The sequence below is a fragment of the Chanodichthys erythropterus genome, chromosome 12, assembly GCF_024489055.1.
Source record: "Chanodichthys erythropterus isolate Z2021 chromosome 12, ASM2448905v1, whole genome shotgun sequence".
Taxonomy (NCBI): Eukaryota; Metazoa; Chordata; class Actinopteri; order Cypriniformes; family Xenocyprididae; genus Chanodichthys; species Chanodichthys erythropterus.
Window position 1 is genome coordinate 47,874,592 of NC_090232.1, and position 24,485 is coordinate 47,899,076.

The window sequence follows — 24,485 nt, forward strand, 5'->3', positions numbered from 1 at the left end:
TTCTGAGATCGCAATAAACGTGAAGGACTATAATGCATTAAGAGCTCACTTAGGTACTGGGGAGCTAAACCATTTAGAGCTTTATAAGTAAGTAGCAAGATTTTAAAATCTATACGATGTTTAATAGGGAGCCAATGTAATGTTGACAGAACTGGGCTAATATGGTCATACTTTCTGGTTCTAGTAAGAACTCTAGCTGCCGCATTTTGAACCAACTGTAGTTTGTTTAAAAGCCAAGCAGAACAATCACCCAGTAGAGCGTTACAGTAATCTAGTCTTGAGGTCATGAATGCATGAACCAACTGTTCCGCATTTGTCATTGAGAGCATATGTCGTAATTTAGATATATTTTTTAGATGGAAGAAGGCGGTTTTACAGATACTAGAAACATGACTTTCAAATGAAAGATTGGTATCAAAGAGCACACCCAGGTTCCTAACTGAGGACGAAGGTTTAATGGAGCACCCGTCAAGTGTTAGAGAGTATTCAAGGTTTTTTCGTGAGGAAGTTTTTGGTCCAAAGATTAGGAAATCAGTTTTTTCTGAATTTAATAATAAGAAATTTCTTGTCATCCAGTTTTTAATGTCAGCTATGCATTCTGTTAGTTTTGTGAATTTGTAGGTTTCGTCAGGGCGCGAGGAAATATAGAGCTGAGTATCGTCAGCGTAGCAGTGAAAACTAACACCATGCTTCCTAATTATCTCTCCTAAGGGCAGCATGTACAGAGTGAAAAGCAACGATCCTAATACTGAGCCTTGTGGTACCCCATATTTAACCTGTGATCGATACGACATCTCTTCATTAACTACCACAGACTGATAACGGTCAGATAAGTATGATTTGAACCATGCCAAAGCAATTCCACTAATGCCAATATAGTTTTCAAGTCTTTTTAAAAGAATGTTATGATCGATAGTGTCAAAAGCAGCACTGAGATCTAATAACACTAATAGAGAAATACAGCCACGATCGGATGATAGGAGTAGATCGTTTGTAACTCTAACGAGAGCAGTCTCAGTACTATGGTATGGTCTAAATCCTGACTGGAAATCCTCACAGATTCCATTTCTTTCTAAAAAGGAACACAGTTGTGTTGAAACTGCCTTTTCTAGTATCTTTGACAGAAAAGGTAGATTCGAGATTGGCCTGTAATTTACTAAATCTCTCGGATCTAGTTGAGGTTTTTTAATAAGAGGTTTGATAATAGCCTGCTTAAAGGTTTTTGGCACGTGTCCTAGTGTTAAAGATGAATTAATTATATCAAGAAGTGGACCTACGACCTCTGGAAGCATTTCTTTCAGTAGTTTAGTCGGCATTGGGTCTAACATACATGTCGTTGATTTTGATGATTTGATAAGTTTAGATAATTCTTCCTCTCCTATAGCGGCGAATGATTCTAGTTTTACCTCAGGGACACTACAGTGCACTGTCTGAAGAGAAACTGTAGACGGTTGCATGTTTATAATTTTCTCTCTAATATTATCAATCTTGCAAGTAAAGAAGTTCATAAAGTCATTACTGCTGTGCTCTATGGAAACGTCAGCAGTTGAATCTCTGTTTCTAGTTAATTTAGCCACTGTGTCAAATAAATACCTAGGATTATGTTTGTTTTCTATTAAGAGATTTGAAAAATAAGTAGATCTAGCATTTCTTATGGCTGTTCTGTACTCAATCATTTTTTCTTTCCACGAAAGGCGAAAAACTTCTAGTTTTGTTTTCTTCCAACTACGTTCAGCTTTTCTAACAGCTCGTTTTAGAGCCCGAGTGTGCTCATCATACCACGGCGTTGGATTAGTTTCCTTAATCTTCTTTAGACGTAAAGGAGCGACCGCATCTAATGTGCTGGAAAAGAGAGAGCCAATAGTTTCTGTTGCAGCATCGAGTTCTTCTATGTTGTCAGGTATACCAAGGCGATGAAACTGCTCGGGGAGATTATTTATAAAGCAATCTTTAGTGGCAGACGTGATTTTTCTACAATATTTATGGCTGGGTGGTGGTTTTGTAGCCTTGGCTAATTGTATTATACACGAGACTAAATAATGATCTGATATATCATCGCTCTGCTGTAGAATTTCAACAGCATCAATATCTATTCCATGCGACAGTATTAGATCTAGGGTATGATTACGACAATGAGTGGGTCCTGACACGTGTTGTTTAACTCCAATAGAGTTTAAAATATCTGCAAATGCCAATCCAAATGCGTCTTTATTATTATCTACATGGATATTAAAATCACCAACAACAAGGACTTTATCCGCAGCCAGTACTAACTCTGATAGAAACTCAGCAAATTCTTTGATAAAGTCAGTATGGTGCCCTGGTGGCCTGTATACAGTAGCCAGCACAAATGTCAACTTACATAATGTTACATAAAGCACCATCACTTCAAAGGAATTATATTTGAAATTCTTTTGAATGACTCTGAATATATTACTATAAATTACAGCAACACCTCCCCCTTTGCCTTTCTGTCGAGGATTGTGTCGATAATCATAACCTTGAGGACTAGATTCATTTAAAGTAATGTAATCGTCTGGTTTTAGCCAGGTTTCTGTCAAACACAGCAAGTCTAGTTTATTGTCTGTGATAATTTCATTTACAATAAGTGCTTTTGAAGAAATAGATCTAATATTCAGTAACCCAAGCTTTATCATTTGTTTATCTGATTTATCTGTGATTTTCATTTTTTGAACATCAATTAAATTTTTACCCTTAAAAGGTTTTGGAAGTTTTTTGTATTTACTAGTTCGAGGTACAGACACAGTCTCTATGTGATAATATCTAGGTGAAAGTGTTTCTATGTGCTGTGAATTATCTGAGTTCTGTGACGTGAGGCGGCTAGCAGACGGTCGGTTTAGCCAGTTTGTCTGCGTCCTGATCTGGGCCCTGGTTTGTCATGTTTCAGCTCTAAGACTATTTGCCAAATTTCTAGAGAGAAGAGCAGCACCATCCCGGGAGGGATGAATACCATCTCTTTTCAACAGATCAGGTCTGCCCCAAAAGCTTTTCCAATTGTCTATGAAACCTATATTATTCTGCGCACACCACTTAGACAGCCAGCCATTGAGTGATGATAACCTGCTAACTATCTCATCACTCCGACGAACAGGAAGAGGGCCAGAACAAATTACTTTTGCTGACATTGAATTTGCGAGTTCACACACCTCTTTAATGTTAATTTTAGTGATCTCCGACTGGCGAAGTCGAACATCATTTGTGCCGACGTGGATAATGATTTGTCAATGTCATTTTGACCATAATAATATACAAAATCTAACTCATATAAATATTACAGTAGTATGCAAAAAAATACTATATACACATTTATAGGTAAAATTGCATTCTGTGACGCCAAACAACTTCCATGTGCAAAGGATCATGGGAGCCTGAAAGGTCCATCAGTTGTACCCTTCGAAATCCTTCATTCCGAAGGGCCCTTTGAAGTGGCCAGTTTTGAGCACTTAGGTTTGGAACGACCCTTCAATAGGGCGGCCATGATTGTTTTCACTCTGAAGTGCCCTTTGGAGGCGATATATCCCGTTTGGAATGCACTGTGAATTGATTAAAGTTTCGAAAAGCTTTGTTTCTCCCATCATTACAATTTAGTCACAGTCTGGAGTCTTGTCTTTGAATGCTTTTCTGTGCTTTCTAGGCGACCCTTGTGGTGTTCCAGGCTGTGGCAGAGTATCGCACACAGGTGAAGGACCTACAAGACTTCAATCTGGATGTGGAGCTGTCAGTGACAGGAAGAAGCAGACATCACAGATATACTATTAGAAGAGAAAATATGCATCTTAAACGATCAGACAAGGTAAAGAGTAGCTCATCAATTTTTTTTTTTTTTTTAAATGGTTCCTGCTTAATGTTTCAGTTGATTTGTGTTGTATTATGGGCAATTTGTTGTTTGTTATTCATCATATTTAATTATTTGCAATAGTCAAGTCTTGTTTGGTCAATAAAACCTTTAAGGGAACCCCTTGTGTTAAGACTTGTATGGCTTAATATAACGTAAATGATGTCTCTTACTGAAATATGTAGTAGAAAAGCCAAGAAAAATTTACGTTATTTAAAAATCTGTAACATATTTGGACAATGGGTGACGATGACGTCAAATGGTTGCACTCACTGCTCTACTGACAGTGTCATATTGCTGTTTTTAACACAACACAACTCGGATAATAATATACAATGCCACATTGTGCAGCTTTTGGTTGTAATTTTCAGTTGATGAGCCACAAGAGAAGCGATGTAAGTCTTTACTGCTTTCCTAGTGTCACAGACACGTCAGGCTCCACCTCCCGTCAATACCCACACACTCAATCACCGGAATTCTAATCATCGCCACCTGCACTTCATCAGCCACTTTATCACCAGCACTATTTAACCCACACTCACACACACACCAGTTGTCTGGTCTCGTTTGTAGTACAGACTCATGTATGCGAACCTCAAGGACTCTACCTGCTACTTACCTGCTACCAGCGATCCCCATCGCCCCGTCGTCTCCAGTTCCCCTCCTGTGTTCCTCCTTCTGTGTGTGTGTGTTCCTCATCAGCCCTTCTCCATCTCTTCGACTTCTACCTCCATCTGCAATCACAAGGACAGTATCAAAACCTCTATCATCTCATTTGAACTCTCCATTTTCCATTTACTCACCTGCTCATTGCTGTTTCTCAAATAAACCACCATACTTGCTTTTACCTCTGCCTCCGTGCCATCTGTATCATAACACCTAGCGATAAGAAGTGGAAAAAAGAATGGGAAGTTGTGAAGAATGTGGACGAATAAAACTTCCTAAAGAACCGTGTCTTTGGGCCTGTTAACACTTGGTCACTTCATGCGTTTTCTCTGATCGGATAGCTATCTGATTTACAAAAAAACGATTGTATTTACACTTGGCCACATAAATGTATCTCTGCAAAATATATCCGATCTTCAGTTCCCGTGCTATATGCAGATTTTATGGAGTTCATATCACCGAAAGCAACATGAGCTGCATTTTATCAAAATTAGCTAATTTTCTAAATCAAGACCGCATTCGGACAGAGTGGCAACAGCACTGGTAACATCATTCAGTCTCGTTACTTTTAAAGGTGCAGTATGTAAGAATTCTGTCTGCTAGAGGTCACTAAAGGCCTATTCAAAACAAAGGCGTAGCTTGATGACGCCAAGTTTGAGTGAGGAATCTTGGGACATGTGGTCACCTCAATGGACGGTACAAAAGAATAGGGATTGGACTCGGGAAGAAATCATGTTCATGGATGTGATTATTAATGTTACTGTAGTATGAAGCAGAGCAGTACCGAGTGTTGTGGGAGCTGAACGAGGAGCTGGAGAGACTGCGCAACACACACCTCACAAGCAGCAGGACTTTTATTATGACACAGTCGCCGACGCTGCTTCCGCTTTTCCAGTCATGAGTATGAGGTAACACAGCTCTGTTTATCATATTAGATACATTTGAGAGTGTCGAAAATGATGTTATGACGTTACTCTGTGCGTTCACTCGGCGGCTGCTGTGAGACACTGTTACACACTGCAGTAAGATTGATCGATTTTACAATATCATATTAAAACGTATTGCATGATGGAGAAAATTATGTATTACTGTTGCTAAAAATAAAGCTACTTGACAAAATAGTGTTTTTCTCTGAGGCATGGTATAGCATGGTACTCACAAAAAATTGTTTTATTATTAATTATTAATATTAAGATTTAAACAATAAGACTAAATGTGTTGAGCTATAGAACAATAATTAGTTTTCTGTCTATACATGTATCATAACAGTTGTTCTCTTGTCTATTAAAACGTGCAAAAGCGTCTTTGGTGTTTCCATGGTTTCTACAAAATAAAAGCGGAAACCGAGGGTAACGCGGGTATGACGCCATTGACAGGCGACTCCTCACACGTCCCGGAGCCTTCATTAAAATTGCAATTTTCTCGCGATTTACAAATAGTTGGAAACATTTGGATTATTTTAAGTGAACAAAATATATAACACTGGCCTCGTGGTTTTTGGATATTTTACTGCAAATAAATTACATATTGCACCTTTAATGAAGATTATTGTGTTTTGAGCACCTGCGACTTACTTTCATTTCGATTTGCGGCAGTTTGCGCATTGTCTTGCTAAATAGAAAATCAGCTGCTCATCTGCAGCGATGCGTGCTGCAGTAGCGCTGTCATATCTGGCTATAACATTAGTTAACCTATAACCAAAGACTTTTTAGGACGTTTTTTTAGGTTCTTAAGGAAGTTTTATTCGTTCACATTCTTCACAACTTCCCATTCTTTTCTCCTCATCGCTACTAAAGCAGTAAAGACTCGCATCGCTTCTATTGTAGTTCGTCGACTGAAAATTACAACCAAAAGCTGCACAACGTGGCATCATATATTAGATTAGATTTCTTTATTGTCCACACTGTGGAAATTCATCTTCAGCCTCACAAAAACTTACCACAAATACATTAACTTCACAAGTGAATACAACAAATACACAAAAACATAAAAACTTGCAAGAACTAACTTTCCCATGGATAACAAAAAACACAAAAACATAAAATAGATAAACAAACTAATAACATTAAAACCATAAATAAGATAACTAAGTAATCTTAAATATATAGCTTAACAACCATTAATTGCATAGTATACATAGGCCTAGTCATAGATCATTTATTTTATTAAGTAATAGCAGATGGTATAAAAGATTTCTTAAAAATATTTTTTGTTGCTGTGGGTATCTTCTGCCTGAAGGAAGTTTTTTTTTTTCAAATTCACGTTGAAGAGGGTGAATAGAATCCTGTGTTATTTGTAAAGCTTTCCTCCTGGTCTGATTAATATACAGTTCCCCCAGCTGCCTCTGGGGGTCCAAGATGATCTTACTGGCTGTATTAATTATCTTTGTGAGCTTGCTTTTACTTCTAGCCCCCAGATTCCCATACCAGCAGGTAATGTTATACGAAAACATTCTTTCGAGCAAACTAGTGTAGACCAACCCCAGGATTTCCTTACATTAAAACTATTTAATTTCCTTAAAAGAAACAATCTTTGGATTGCTTTCTTATAGATGTAATCTGTGTCTTCAATAAAATTGAGGCTACAATCCCAAGATGTTTAAAAATATTTACAATCTCAACATGTTGGCCCCCAGTTCAGAGGTGGAGATTCCAGGGGTCAGAAAGTAAAAGTCCTGCCATATTTTTATTCCACCCACTGAAGCATTAATGAGATAATTAGGTGATAAATTGAGAGAGGATTGAGCATTATTGAAGACACCTGATGATAACAAGCAGAATCACCAAAGGAGAAAATCACAATATTTAAGTTACCATCATCGAGGTCAGGGTTTGTTTTAGTTGAGCTCTTGATCCTTGACTTTTTAATATTAGATTTTGTTTGGGCAGTTTTAACTCCATTAAAACCAAACAGACAAGCAAAATTAAAAGATGATCAGGTGTTGTTGGTTATGTTTTTACATAAACATTATTTGATCTGAATCACTGAACTCATTTAGAGCCCAATCTCTTAGTTTTACTTTATTGATTACAGCAGCACTGTGATTCTGCAGAAGATCAGCTTATACGATACAGATTTTTTTTTTTTTTTTTTAAAGTTGTCCTTATCACAAAAAAAAAAAAAAGAAATTATTTTAGGCACACACAAGACATCAAGTATCAGCCTGTGAATCTCAACAACGGTGACAAGCAACATATTCTGATCAACAGATCAACTCTGAACATTAGAAAACAAGCTACTAAAAAGTCACAGAAAAACAGCAACATTTTAATAGTGAGAATAAATGAAATTACTAAGACAATTAAGCTCATAATTTATTCATGCAGCAATGCATGATGGGAGCCATGGATGAATTTTGATTGGTGGCTCCCAGAATGCACTGCAACATGCTTCATGATGGCCACCACTGTTGAGATTCACAGGCTGATTCTTGATGTCTGTGTGCTTAAATGAGCTCTGCTTTTTTTTTTTTTTTTTAAATCAGAACTCTTAAAAAAATGTATTGTAAAAGCTGATCTTGTGCTGCAGAATCACAGTGCTGATGTAATCAATAATGTAAATCTAACTCAGAGATTGGATTCTAAATGAGTTCAGTGATTCAGATCAAATATTGATTATGTGAAAACATAACCAACAACACCTGATTATCTTTTAACTTTGCTTGTCTGTTTGGTTTTAATGCAGTTAAAACTGCCCAAACAAAATCTAACATTAAAAAGTCAAGGGTCAAGAGCTCAACTAAAACAAACCCTGACCTCGATGATGGTAACTTAAAAATTGTGATTTTCTCCTTTGGTGATTCTGCTTGTTATCATCAGGTGTCTTCAATAATGCTCAATCATCTCTCAATTTATCACCTAATTATCTCATTAATGCTTCAGTGGGTGGAATAAAAATATGGCAGGACTTTTACTTTCTGACCCCTGGAATCTCCACCTCTGCCCCAGTTATAACCGGCTGACATATAGATGGCCCTTCCCAAGTACTAACAATGAGTCCCTTAGTTTTAAAAGCATTTAGTACACTGTTAGACCTTGCTGTAGAAAAACGGCCAAATTCTGACAGTAACAAACCATTTTCCATTAAAACAGTAATATACTGTAGAAAACAATGCATTCTGGGTAATATTTGTCATTTTTGAGAAAATAGCCTACAGGAATATACTGTGAGTTAACATCGCTCAAAGTCGAGGCTGTGTTCTAAATCACACCCTATACCCTCATTCACTATTCCCTACATTAGTTCACTAATATAGTCCACTTGACAGAGTGAATGAAAAAAAGTGAGTGAATTCAGACACTTTATAAACACCTGATAAGCAGAATCACTGAAGGACAGAGAAACATGACCAGAAAAAAGAAGAGACGAGCAGAAACACAAGAACTACAACTGACTTCAGCCACACTGAGTGTCAAACCAGTTCACAAACCTGTTTGACATTATTTTTTCATATATGTACAGAAGTTCTTGTTGAGAATTAACAGATATGGATGTTGAAAATAAATTGAAAATAAAAATGTATTGAAGTTTGCAGTCACCGTCATAGTGACCAGTGTCTGCTTTAGTTGGGGTCTTCACTCTTTTGTGTTCGCTTTCTGACTGCTGTAACTGAGTGTTTATAAAACACATTTGTTATGGCAAGAAAAAGCCAGCATAAAGTTGATTAGGTTTTTTGGCTGTTGTGATGACACTATTAATCATTATGACTTGTTTGGTTAACTGATCTTTTTCAGTGTTTAGTCTTTAATGGGTGTTTTATCTTTATTGATTATACTATATCTGTGATTCAACAGCAAAAGAACTAACAACCCTTCAAGTAATCATTTATTTTGGAGAACACATAAGTCTAATAATGCATAAAATATTTTGAGCTTCTGCATAACTTGGACAGCAGAGACATCAACAATCAGAATATGAATCTCAACAACGGTGACATCCAAAAGTTTAATATTGCAATGCATGCTGGGTGCCAGCATAGTACAAAATTCCCAGCATGCACTGCAGCATGAATAAATTATGCAGATTTATTGCCACCATTGTTGAGATTGATGTGCTGATTTTTGATATCTGTGTGTGTCGAAAAAAATATTGCAGCTGTTTTTTGGTGCATGGTGTTTAAAAATAAACTCTTTAGCTGATTGTTTGTTGGAACTCTTGCTGTAGTTTCACAGTGGTGATAATGTAAAATATTAGTTTGTTAACAATAGAAAAAAAACATGGAATAAATTCAGTGAATAAAGAAACTATGTGATGGTCAAGTCTTTACCAACACATCACTATCAACACTCAAAGATTTTATTTACACATTTGTTTATGCTGTAACAATTGTGACTTGCAAAAACAGCTTAAGCAGCCAAAGCAAACAACAAAAACTGGTGTATAAAAAGTCATGGGTAAAGAGCACAACTAATGCAAATGCTGATCACCTCAATGGTAACATCAAACTAAACATTTTCAACAAAATATCGACATTTAAACTTTTGTTCATTCTCAATAAGATCTTCTGTATAAATACATTTAGTAATAACTTGGTCAGTAATAAGTGTAATAATGTGTAATGGCTGGAAGACAGTTGTAGTTTCTGCTCGTATTTATTCCGTTCAAACACAAGAACAGAAAAAATTGAAAACACTAGGAATACAACTGACTTCAGCTGCAGCCTTAGATGAAAGAAGACATTAAATCTCTCCAGATCTCAGCAGAGGATTAAACAACTCCATATACAGAAGCTCTTATTGAGAATTAAGAGACTGTTGTTGATGTTTTATTGAATTGTTTTTTTATGTTACCATCATGGTGATAAGAGTTTACTTTAGTTGAGTAGTTTGACTTGTTTTTAATAATGTCAGGGTTTCTCTGGCTGCTGAAACTGAATTAGTTATGGCAAGAAAAACTCAATCTGATGCTGTGTCTGCTTCATGATAAGAATATAATCACTGCGCAGTGGCTTAATTCACTGATCTTATAACTGAGTTTAATATGAGCAATATCTTACTAACTGTGTTTTATTGTGATTGATGTAAAGATCCAGCACAGTTTTAATCAGAAAATCTGAATGAGTTTTAAAACAGATGGTACATTAAACACTTTGATCTACGGTGAGATTTACTCACATACATCAAGAATCAGCGCATGAATCTCAACAATGGTGACATGCTTAATGCTGCAATGCATTCTGGGGTCCATGGATGAGTTTTGCATGATGCACCCAGAATGCATTGTGGCATGAAGCATGTCACCATTGTTGAGATTCATACGCTGATTGTAGATGTCTGTGTGTGAGGAAGTTTTGCTGGAGCTTTAAAGTGTTTAGTGTACAATGTGTTTTAAAACTCATTCAGCTTTTCTGATTAAAACCGTTTTATCATTTTATTTCTAGAAAAGTCAACACAAACTTAACATTTTATTCATATAAAGCTCAATCATTAGATCAGTGAAATAAGCCACTACATGACAGTTAAGTTCTTATCATAAAGCAGCTGTTCATATTTTCTCTTGTCATTGTTGCCATAAAAGCTACAACAGACACAGTAAAACTAACACTAAAAAAGTCAAGAGTAAAACTGCCTGACTAAAACAAGGACTGACCTCGATCATGGTGACATCAAACAAAACTATTATTTTCAACAAATCTTCAACATCTAAACCTCTGTTAATTCTCAATAACAACTTTTGTAGATGTGTGTCAGAAATAAAGTCAGTCTGGTTAGTAATAAGTGAAGCTGGTAATGCTGTTTGTGGAGATGTTTGATCAGATCTTCAGAGATTTAATGTCTTTTATCTTCAGTTGATTTCATCGAAGGCTGTGGCTGAAGTTGTAGTTCTTGTTGTTTCTCTGTTCTTCAGTGATTCTCCTCGTTATGACCTAATTATCTCATTAACTTCAAGACCAATTCAGTGTTACATTTAATAGCCTGTAGTGTGCACACTGAGTAGTGTTCATTTCATCTGGGCTAAACCATGTGCTAAACAAGGGTGTGCTCGTTGGGAGGCGTCCGCAACAGCATCAATGTTACTTTTACTCTGTAGTGTGGACACTAGAGGATGTTCCTGTGGGGTTGAAAGGGTTAAAGGTGTAAGATAAAAAGACACACCCAAAAAATGTATTTTAACAGTTACAAACTGTTAAAGTTAAAAAACAGCTATTTACTGGCAATACTGTTGCCAGTAGTTTACTGTAAAATTGAGTTTTGTGGGTCACCATTGTGCTGAAGAGTAGAGCCTGTGCTTAAGTTCAGGAGGAGATCAAAAAACATTGGTCATATGCTGCATGTTGTTTTATTTAAAGGGTTAGTTCACCCAAAAATGAAAATGTTGTCATTTATTATTTGCCTTCATGTTGTTTCACACCCGTAAGACCTTCGTTAATCTTTAGAACGCAAATTAAGATATTTTAGTTAAAATCCGATGGCTCTGTGAGTACAGTGGCTCAATATTAATATTATAAAGCGACGAGAATACTTTTGGTGCGGCAAAAAAGCAAATAACGACTTATTTAGTGATGACCGATTTCAAAACACTGCTTCAGAAAGCATTGGAGCATAAGTCAATCAGTGTATCGAATCAAGAATCGGATCGCGTGTCAAACCGCCAAACTGCTGAAATCACGTGACTTTGGAGCTCCGAACTGCAGATTCGATACACTGATTCACAATGCTCCGATGCTTCCTGAATCAGTGTTTTGAAATCGGCCATCACTAAATAAGTTGTTATTTTGTTTTTTTGCCGCACCAAAAATATTCTCGTCGCTTTATAATATTAATATTGAGCCACTGTGCTCACATGAACTGATTTAAATATGTTTTTAGTACCTTTATGGATCTTGACAGAAGAAACGGAGCCATCGGATTTCAACTAAAATATCTTAATTTGTATTCCGAAGATTAATGAAGGTCTTACGGGTGTGGAACGACATGAGGGTGAGTAATAAATGACATAATTTTAATTTTTGGGTGAACTAACCCTTTAACAGATGGTGACTGTGTAGTTGCTGAGGCAGTGAAAATCTTTTTATTTAAAATGTTTTTTTATTGAACTCTAAAGAAATAAGTTCATAGTAATAATATGCATATGTTATTAACATATAATTAAAGTTAGTTAGTAAATTTAAATGGCAGTCTGGGGCAGTTGGTTTCTGCAAATGAAATTAGGTAAAACGAGTTTTAATTTAGTGAATGGTATCTTTACAGTAACATACTGTAGATTACAGTAAATAACTGTACAATCAATAGTAAATTACTGGCAACAGTGTTGCCAGTATTATACTGTAAACAAGCCCGGCAAGGTCTAACAGTGTGACAAAGCACTATCCTCGCACCATGTTACCAGGCAGTCTGTATGCTCAAAGTAGGCCCTCTCTAAATCCCCCTTTCCTCTGACCATAAGACCAACCATAGCCATGTCATCAGCATACTTAAGTAACATAAAATTACTTATATACAAATAATGCAGGTGATAACACACAACCTTGAGGGATGCCAGTATTCAAAATAACCTCATCAGAACATGGTACCTTGTACAGAAACTCTTTGAGGACGGTCAGTTAAGAAATCCTTGATCCATAACACAAGGTGTTCATTGGTATCAAGTTTTAATAATCAATCTAATAAAATGTCAGTCCTAACAGTATTAAAAGCAGAGCTAAATCAATAAATACATTTCTGGAAAATGGGACATGAACATGCTTGCTAATCACATGGAGTAGAGTTAAAGTAGCATCCTCAGTGCCTCTATGTGTTTTATAAGCAAAATGCATTTGATCTGACAAATGGGTGTTTGGCAGATGCTTTAAAACAATTCTTAACACCAGGGGTTCCCATTCAGGTATCTCATACTATATCATGGATTTCATTATTCTGATGATATTCACTCAACAGGTGAACATAAACACAGATTTCAGTGTGACGGCTAGAGGAACTGGAACAGCCTATCTCTCTGTGAGTGTTCATGAGAGTTTATATGATCAAGAGCAAGATTAAAGCATTTAAACATCTAGTCTGAAACATGCCGCTGTTTTCAGGTTTTGACGCTGTACTACGCCAGACCTGTTGAGAAGAAGTCTGACTGTACATTCTTTGATCTGACTGTTAAAATGGAAAAAGACCCTGAAAGTAAGACTGAGTTCAAGGCCTTTCTGTATCACTTTCTGTACCAGGGGTGTTCAAACTTTTTTAAAGATTCCAGATTCAATGTTGTGGACACATCTGGGGGCTGGTTCCTTTTCAATTTTATATATATATATATATATATATATATATATATATATATATATATATATATATATATATATATATATATATATATATATATAAACATTACATTTTTGGTTTCTTTAAAACATGACAGATTTGACAAAAGTTTGAGCTGAGAGTAAAGTAACTTGAGATACAGATGTAAATTTAATACACAAACAAAATCTGTAAAACTTTCAACAATCTTGTTTTTAAAGGGTGAAATTTGAATATTAGAGTAAGAACTCTATTCTTATTTAAATTAAAAATTACTCTAAGTAGATCACAGCAGGTAAAACCACACATGGCACTTCACTACATGGTAAAAAGTAAAAATGTTGTTTCTAGAATGGCTTTATGGTGTTTACTCTATAAACACATTTAATGTAAATACGAATGCACAAAACTGCAAGTTCATGACAAAAATAGTCTGTAATTTGGCCTTTATTACTCATTTATTACATATCTACATTAAAAATTAAATAACATACGATATTAACCTACATTTCTGACAAAATACCACGGTTACAGTTAGTCTTACTACAGTAAATCCATGATAAATGTTTTGAATTGTTGGTTGAAAAGTATTCTAACTGGATCGGCTCAATGTTTCTCCTGATTTAGTGTTGTTGATTAAAGGTGCCCTAAAACACTATTTCACAAGACATAATATAAGTCTAAGGTGTCCCCAGAATGTGTCTGTGAAGTTTGAGCTCAAAATACCCCATAGATTTTTTTATTATTCCATTTTTTAACTGCCTATTTTAGGGTGGGATTTAAATGTGCCCTAGAATTGAAAATTGAATTTACCTCAGCATAGTTAACTCCTTAACTGTCACGGTCCCATTGGCAGGACGCCTCCTAGCCAGCACACCCATGTAGGATGCACATGGTTTAGCCCAGATGAAATGAACATTGTTCAGAGTGCACACTACAGGCTGTTAAATGTAACACTGAATCAGTGTTGGAGAATAAGATAATTAAGTAATTAATTAAGTGATGATTGAGAATTAATGAAGATAGCTGCTGTTAACAAGCAGAATGAACGAAGGAAAAACAAACACAAGAACAGAAAAAATTGAAAACACTAGGAATACAACTGACTTCAGCTGCAGCCTTAGATGAAAGAAGACATTAAATCTCTCCAGATCTCAGCAGAGGATTAAACAACTCCATATACAGAAGCTCTTATTGAGAATTAAGAGATAGCTTTTTTGTTGTTGATGTTTTATTGAAATTGGTTTGAGGGTTTTTTTATGTTACCATCATAGTGATAAAAGCTCAATCATTAAATCCATGAATTAGGCCACTACATGACAATTGTATTTTTATCATAAAGCAGCTGATCACATTTTCTCTCGTCATTATTGCCATAACAAACAGTTACTACAACCACAGAAAAACTAACACTAAAAAAGTCAAGAGTAAAACTGCCTAACTAAAGCAAAGACTGACCTCAATCATGGTGACATCAAACAAAACTATTATTTTCAACAAATCATCAACATCTAAACCTCTGGTAATTCTCAATAACAACTTTTGTAGATGTATGTCAGAAATAAAGTCAATCTGGTTAGTAATAAGTGAAGCTGGTAATGCTGTTTGTGGAGTTGTTTGATCAGATCTTCAGAGATTTAATGTCTTTTATCTTCAGTTGTTTTCATCTATGGCTGTGGCTGAAGTCGTAGTTCTTGTTGTTCCTCTGTCCTTCAGTGATTCTGCTCGTTATCACCTAATTATCTCATTAACTCCAACACTGGTTCAGTGTTACATTTAATAGCCTGTAGTGTGCACACTGAGTAGTGTTCATTTCATCTGGGCTAAATCATGTGCTAAACAAGGGTGTGCTGGCTGGGAGGTGTCTGGCCAGCGGGACCGTGACAGTTAAGGGGTTAAATAATTAGAGTTCAGTTCATGGAAATGACATACAGTGAGTCTCAAACACCATTGTTTCCTCCTTCTTATGTAAATTTGATTTGTGCAAAATACCTCTGAAGAACAGGCGAATCTCAACATAACACTGACTGTTACGTAACAGTCGGGGTGTACGCCCCCAATATTTGCATATGCCAGCCCATGTTCAAGGCATTAGACAAGCCAGTAATAACATCTGGATCTGTGCACAGCTGAATCATCAGACTAGGTAAGCAAGCAAGGACAATAGCGAAAAATGGCAGATAGAACAATAATAACTGACATGATCCATGATATCATGATATTTTTAGTGATATTTGTAAATTGTCTTTCTAAATGTTTCGTTAACATGTTGCTAATGTACTGTTAAATGTGGTTAAAGTTACCATCATTTCTTACTGTATTCTCAGAGACAAGAGCAGTCGCTATTTTCATTTTTAAACACTTGCAGTCTGTATAATTCATAAACACAACTTCTTTCTTTATAAATCTCTCCAACAGTGTGTAACATTAGCTTTTATCAATCTCATTCAGAATCAAATGTAAACATCCAAATAAATACTATACTTACATGATCTGATATTCTGTATGACGAACACTTTGTAAAGATTCATTTTGAGGGTTATATTAGCTGTGTGAACTTTGTTTATGCAGTGTATTATAGAGCGCGAGCTGGGGGGGGCGGGGAGTGCGAGCATTTAAAGGGGACGTGCGCAGAAAACGGAGCATTTATAATTATGCCCAAAAATAGGCATTTGAAAAATTGAATAATAAAAAAATCTATGCGGTATTCTGAGCTGACACTTCAAAGACACATTCAGGGGACAACTTAGACTTATATTACATCTTGTGAAAAAGGGTTCTAGACACCCTTAAATGCTCGTGCTCCCCGCCCCCAAGCTCGCGGCTGCATTAAACATTGCATAAATAAAACTAAAGTTCACAATATAACTCTCAAAATGGATCTTTACAAACTGTTTGTGATACAGCATATCAGATCATGTAAGTATTTCGGCAGCGTCTGCTTCCAAAGTTGCTCTGACACACCAAACCGATGCTCGACAGCCGATGGTCAAGTAGCACATCTGTTTTGCGCCTGTGTAAGATGAAATGCCTTTCCGAACCAGCAGGTGGCAGTAGCAGAACAGCCAATCAGAATGATCAGATGTCCCGATTACTGACAAGCTCCGACGCCGATTCAACGGCCGGAAAAAAGGCAGACGAGGACCAACTTCAGCCGACGATGTGGAACACACAATCTTAAAACAGATGTGTTAAAAACAACACAACCTGTGTTATATCTTAACACATCCGTGTGTCTAGTTAAGGACAACACATGTTGTGTTACTTTTTTTAAAGGTCCCGTTCTTCGTGATCCCATGTTTCAAACTTTAGTTAGTGTGTAATGTTGTTGTTAGAGTATAAATAAAATCTGTAAAATTTTAAAGCTCAAAGTTCAATGCCAAGCGAGATATTTTATTTAACAGAAGTCGCCTACATCGAACGGCCAGTTTGGACTACATCCCTCTACTTCCTTCTTTAATGACGTCACTAAAACAGTTTTTTGACTAACCTCCGCCCACAGGAATACACAAGAGTTGCGTTTGTAGAGTGTGTTTGTCGCCATGTCGTTGAAACGCTGTTATTTTCATCCCGCAGTCCAATCACCGGGTCTGATTCCAGCTCAAATTGATAGGGTAAAGTTAAAGACATGTTTACAATAACACTGAGCGCATGCATCTCCACGTTATGGTAAGAGGCGTGACCTTTCCGGGCAAGGTTCGCTAAGCTGCTGTCGAATCACAACACAGGAACCGCTGGCACAATCAGAACTCGTTACGTATTTCTGAAGGAGGGACTTCATAGAACAAGGAAGTCATCAGCCCGTTTTTATGACAGTGGAAACAGCGGTATACAGATAAGTAAATTATGTGAAAAATACTGTATTTTTTTACACGCGAAACATGAACATGTTATATTGCACACTATAAACACAATCAAAGCTTAAAAAAAACACGAAAAACGGGACCTTTAACTCAACCAGTGTGTTATTCTTCTGAACACAGGCAATGTGTTAAAATATTTAACACACTAATGTGTCATAAATCACACAATTTGTGTCATAGATGTGCTATCTTTGACCAGGAAGGTGATTTGCTGTTAACCCCTTAACTGTCACGGTCCCGCTGGCCGGACGCCTCCCAGCCAGCACACCCTTGTTTAGCAAATGGTTTAGCCCAGATGAAATGAACACTACTCAGTGTGCACACTACAGGTTATTAAATGTAACACTGAATCTGTGTTGGAGTTAATGAGATAATTAGGTGATAACGAGCAGAATCACTGAAGAAAAGAGAAACAACAAGAACTACAACTTCAGCCACAGCCTTCGATGAAATCAGCTGAAGATAAGACATTAAATCTCTGAAGATCTGATTAAACAACTCCACAAACAGCATTACCAGCTTCACTTATTACTAACCAGACTGACTTTATTTCTGACAAACATCTACAAAAGTTGTTATTGAGAATTACCAGAGGTTTAGATGTTGATGATTTGTTGAAAATAATAGTTTTGTTTGATGTCACCATGATCGAGGTCAGTCTTTGCTTTAGTTAGTCAGTTTTACTCTTGACTTTTTTAGTGTTAGTTTATCTATGGTTGTTGTAGCTGTTTGTAATAATGACAAGACAAAATGGTGTCAGCTTTTTTATGATAAGAATATAATTGTCATATAATGGCTTAATTCACGGATCTAATATATGAATAAAACGTTCATGCTGCAATGCATTCTGGGTGCATAATGGGGAAAAAAAAGCAGCACTGTGGCATGAAGCATGTCACCGTTGTTGAGATTCATACGCTGATTCTTGATGTCTCTGTGTGAGGATATTCTGCTGGAGTTTTAAAGTGTTTAGTGTTCAATGTGTTTTAAAACTCATTCAGCTTTTCTGATTAAAAGTAAATAACAATAAAACAAAGTTCATAAGATATTGCTCATATTAAATTAATTCATAAGATCATTGAATTAAGCCACTACACACTATCATGAATCACCCACATCATCAGATTGTGTTTTTCTCTTGTTTTTCTTGTTGTAACTAATTCAGTTACAGCAGCCAGAGAAACTCTAACATTACAAAGACAAGTCAAACTACACAACTAAAGAAATCACTGATCACTATGATGGTAACATAAAAACCCTCAAACAAATTTCAATAAAACATCAACAACAACAAAAAAAAACTATCTCTTCATTCTCAATAAGAGCTTCTGTATATGGAGTTGTTTAATCCTCTGCTGAGATCTGGAGAGATTTAATGTCTTCTTTTATCTAAGGCTGCAGCTGAAGTCAGTTGTAGCTCTAGTGTTTTTGTTTTTCTGTTCTTGTGTTTCTCTTTCTTTCATTCATTCTTCTTGTTAACAGCAGCTATCTTCAATAATTCTCAATCATCACTTAATTAATTACTTAATTATCTCATTAACTCCAACACTGATTCAATGTTACATTTAACAGCCTGTAGTGTTCACTCTGAACAATGTTCATTTCATCTGGGCTAAACCATGTGGGCTCTACATGGGTGTGCTGGCTGGGAGGCGTCCCGCCAACGGGATTGGGACAGTTAAGAGGTTAACAAGCATAATCAAAGGAGAAAATCACAGTTTTTAAGTTACCATCATCGAGGTCAGGGTTTGTTTTAGTTGAGCTCTTGATCCTTGACTTTTTAATATTAGATTTTGTTTAAGTTGTTGTAACTGAGTTATAACAACCAGACAAGCAAACAGAAAAGATGATCAGGTGGTGTTGGTTATGTTTTAACATAATCATTATTTGACCTGAATCACTGAACTCATTTAGAGCCCAATCTCTGAGTTAGATTTACATTATTAATTACAGCAGAACTGTGATTCTACAGCACAAGATCAGCTTTATCAATATAATCTGAAGGATTTCTTAAAAGGTGCTCTGATCAAAAAAAAAAAAAAAAAAAAAGAAGCTCTTGCATTTAGAGACAGACATTAAGAATCAGTCTTTGAATCTCAACAGTGGTGAGGATAATAAAGCTTGTTGCAGTGCATTCTGGGAGCCACCAATCAAAATTAATCTATGGCTCCCATCATACATTGCTGCATCAATAAATTCTGAACTGAGTTGTCTAAGTAATTTCCTTTATTCTCACTATTTTATTTTTTTCTGTTTTATGTGACTTTTTAGTAGCTTGTTTTCTAATGTTCAGAGTTTATCTGTTTATGAGAATATGTTGCTTGTCACCGTTGTTGAGATTCACAGGCTGATTCTTGATGTCTGTGTGTGCCTAAAACAAAGGTTTTTTTTGGATCAGAACAACTTTTTAAGAAATACATTTGAATTACATAGAAAAAGCAGATCTTCTGCTATAATCAATAATGTAAATCTAGCTCAGAGATTGGGCTCTAAATGAGTTCAGGTCAGCTAATGATCATGTGAAAACATAACCAACAACATCTGATCATCTTTTCTCTTTGCATACCTGGCTGTTATAACTCAGTTATAGTAGCCCAAATAAAATATAATATTAAAAAGTCAAGGGTCAAGGACCCAACTAAAGCAAACACTCATCTCCATGATGGTAACTTAAAATTGTGAATTTCTCCTTTGATTCTGCTTGTTAACAGCAGATCACCTTCCTGACACAATGGCTACGTTTCCATGCACCAATTTTCGTCAATCTGAATTAATTGAATCCGATTGCAGATCTGTTTACATGTACTCTAAACATTGTAATCTGATTCAAAAATCCATTTATATATGTTTTATATGCATTCCGATTAAAATTTTTGCGCACGGGCTCTGCGTGTGTGACGTCATATCAATCACACTTGCGGTAACCCGGGTTGTGTCAACAGACGATAATCATGTATTGACGATAGCCAGATATATTGTCAAAAGCATCAAATCTTGGCAATATTAAGAGGATTTGGTATTTCCAGTTAATGTAGGCATGTTACATTATTCTATTCTATTAGGTTATGCTTCTTTTATTATTAAATAATTATTATACATGCTGTGAGGATAATAAAAGATTAGACTATTTGCTATCTTTTAAAATGTTTTAAACCTTTTTTTTTTTTTTTTGTCTATTATACAATGAATTATTGGCATATAGTTCAAATTAAGAGTGTATAATATTCCTAACACTGCAGTCATCAATGAAAATTAAGCGCAGTTTTACTTCAAGCACCGACTTAAAAAAAAAAAAAAAAAACCTGTTTAACACGAAATACTATTATTCTCATTTGTTTCACTAGCCTATATGTACGGCCACAAGAGAAATAATAGAATAAATTTAGACAGTTTTATACCGTTATCAGCATACTATGTTGAAATTCGTCTCTGAGAGAAAATTCTCTGTTAATGCAGTGTCAGACATCTCCGTCACTTTTACTTTCAATTTCTGTAGTGAATACTGACCGAGGTTGAGACTTTTTAACCAGCATAACTCTTGACATAATAACTCATAACAAAGTTTACACGTTACTTTTTGTGTGATATCCATTGGTTCCCCTTCTTGTTTTAAAACAGAAAGATTTCCAATATTATGACGAAGGGATACAGCTACACCTGTTGGCATGCATCTTTACAACTAAAGACGTGAACGCGAACTTGCACACTGCGTGTCAACACTGCCCTGCGCATGTGCTCCAGAGACTTGTGAATACTATTGAGAAAGTAGTCGGATACAAGCGTTGACGTGGTAATTTTTTGCTGTTGGATCGGATAAGAAAAGGAATAAACCACTCCTTCCAATCTGATCTAAATTTCATTCGGATCGAGCTAAATCGGATTGATTAAGGTGTTTACATTAACGTTTTTCAATCCGATTGAGCCGTCAGTCCGATTACAAATGGATTATTTGGGATCATGTAAACATAGCTACTGAATGTGTTAAAATGAACACAAGTAATCCACCGATGAAGAAAGAGGCACAAACTTGCTTAACGGCTTGTGGAGAGACGTAGCAGCAATGTGATTGGATGATAGTTTAACACATGTTGTGTTGGACACAGTGTTGTTTCTCTCTCTCTCTCTCTCTCTCTACATGATCAACTTAAATTGACACAAAAATGTGTTAAAATAGCCATAACACAAAAAATGTGTTATTAATTAACACATCCTTTTTGAGAGTGCATTGAGAAAATGTAGTCGAGACTCACTGTATGTCATTTCCATGTACAGAACTCTTTTTATTCAACTATGCTAAGGTAAATTCAATTTTAAACTCTAGGGCACCTTTAAGTCAGCGTTGTTTCACCTGGCTTTAGACTGAATTAAATCACAGAGAGATTTGCAGCTTGTACCTGAGACCTCTACACCGAACTCGAACACTTCTCCCTGGCTGTTTACTGGTTGTGTGATCAAGACACTCTGCAAGTAAACACATTTTTGTGAGCTTGTGAGTCGCGCAGTGATGTCTCGCTTCGCTTTTGGCGCGTTCATGTTTCACTGGCCTAAAACGTTTCACAGGCCACATATAATAGATTTTAATAGTCAAGCTGTGGGCCATTTGAAATTCATCCCTGGGCTGTATTTGGCCTGTGGGCCATAGTTTGGACACCCCTGTTCTATACATTAAGGCTTTTCACACTGTGCTTAACCCTGGGTTATCGTCACTGTAAAACGTGTTTTTAACCTCAAGTAGAGGCTCGTTTGACACTTGTAACTAGAACTATTTTGACATTAGAAGTTTTTTTACACAGGTTATGAAACCTCTCTGCTTTTGCAGTGTTAAAATTATGAGCACTGTGAAACATCAAACAAGATAACCCAGGATATAGTAATTTTAATTAATATAATTTTATTTTTATATTCCTGTTAGAAGGGGAAGACCTGACCTGACCTGACCTGCACTAAAACCACCAAATGCTTTTGTTTCCCTTTAGCAAAACCAGGAGCCATTGCAAGTTACAACTTCATTATGGATTTCATGTATGTGAATATACTAATTTATTTTTATGTCAAGAAGCCATTTTATTTGTAATTAATCAACATGTGCTCATTTAGGCTGTTTTCACACTTGTTTTGTTTACTTGAGTTCGATCCCGCCCCACTTTTCCATATTTGCTGTATGTTCACAGTAAGTACCTTGGTATTAAATTAACACCACTCTGTGTTCATATGGGAACCACCAGCAGGGTGTTAAAGTAACACTGAAGCAGTGTTAGAGTTAATTGGATACTTAAATAATTAACTGAGTGACGATTGTCCGATTATAATAATGAGCTGATTCACTTAAGGAAAGACAAACACAAAAACAACAACTGACTTCCAGCCACAGCCTTAGATTAAAGGGGCTCTACGTAGGAATGACACCCAGTGTTCAAAATAGGTACTGCAGTCCAACTGCCAACCTGTGATGTCCAAATACTATTGGATCAACTGGAAGCACAAGGTTTCGCACAGACCAAAACAAAGACAGACATTCCGAGACGGAACACACATTTCAAAGTAGAATATCTGGCTGTAGCATTGTTTTTCTGAGAAACTAGTAGATGAACTTAGCATGTTTCCTAGATATCTGCAAACATATTGGGGTATTTTTATGCTTTATTAAATTAAAAACCTTACACATAGCCCATTTAAATTAACTGAAAATGCATTAAATCTCTCTCTTTTTTGAGAATTAACAGGTTTAGATGTTGTTTTATTGAAAATATTTGGTCACCATTGTGGAGATTGATGTTTTCTTCAGTTTGACACTTTTTTTTTTTTTTTTAATGTGAGTTTGTGGTTTTTGTAACAGTGTTTACAGAAACACAAGAGCTGTTGGGTGATATAGTTTACACCATCATAGAAAACTGATCTTGTAGTCCCATCACTGACTGATTGAGTGGTTGTTCATTGTTAAGTTATTTTCATCAACAGTACCTCAGATCAGACATTTTGAATTTGAATTTTTAAATACAGTGTGGGAAAACTGAATTAGACACACCCACAGACATAAAGAATCAGCATATGTTTCTCATCAATGGGGACATGCTTCATGCTGCAATGTATGCTGGGAGTCATGAGTTTTATACTCTAGCAGCTCCCAGCATGCATTGCAGCATGATGCATGTCACATTTATGAGACAGATGAAACAGATGCTGCTTTCTGATATCTGCGCTTTTGAATGTTGCACCCCTTTTTTTTTCTTTTCTTTTTTTTTTTTTTAAGAAAACACAGACATGATAATTCAGCACATGAATCTTAAAAAAGGTGGCATGTTTCATGCTGCAATGCATGCTGGGAGCCACTATAGTATAAAACTAATGACTCCCAGCATGCATTGCGGCATGAAACATGTCATCATTGATGAGAAACATATGCTGATTCTTAAAGGGGTGGTTCAATGCGATTTCACTTTTTTAACTTTAGTTAGTGTGTAATGTTGCTGCTTGAGCATAAACAGTATCTGCAAAGTTACAGCGTTGAAAGTTCAATGCAAATGGAGATATTGTCTTTTAAAGTTATGGCAGTTTATTGCCTACGAAAACGACCAGTTTGGACTACAACAGCTTCTTCCCGGGTTGGTGACATCATAAACCCTGCAAAACACACCCCCAGGAACACGCAACAAAGTGGACGAGGCCATGTCGCTCAAATGCGAGTGGCGCAATGCGTCGCATCAAAAGTAGAACCCATTATAATCTGTGGTATTTTCTACACTGGATGCGGCGCTGAAGACAGCTTCCTGAATCTACACGAGTTTAATGCTGGATTTGCACAAAGGCTTTTACTGAAAGATGAAGCAGTTCCCACTTTAAAAGCAGAAGCTGCCGTTTATTGGCTTCAAACGT

The 24,485-nt window shown here is 36.3% G+C and overlaps 1 protein-coding gene across 2 annotated transcripts in view; it reads left to right on the forward strand.

Annotated features, from left to right (window-relative positions):
* The window catches only part of LOC137031494 (complement C3-like), a 162,281-nt gene that overhangs the window by 93,976 nt on the left and 43,820 nt on the right, over positions 1 to 24,485 (forward strand). Inside the window, exons 30-33 of one of the 2 annotated variants that reach the window (XM_067402480.1) lie at positions 3,656 to 3,814; positions 13,399 to 13,458; positions 13,542 to 13,632; positions 22,589 to 22,634. In XM_067402480.1, the coding sequence (XP_067258581.1) occupies positions 3,656 to 3,814; positions 13,399 to 13,458; positions 13,542 to 13,632; positions 22,589 to 22,634 (356 nt within the window). Of the gene's footprint in view, positions 1 to 3,655; positions 3,815 to 4,429; positions 4,806 to 13,398; positions 13,459 to 13,541; positions 13,633 to 22,588; positions 22,635 to 24,485 lie in introns of those variants that run through there. The other variant, XM_067402481.1, reaches the window with a different exon arrangement.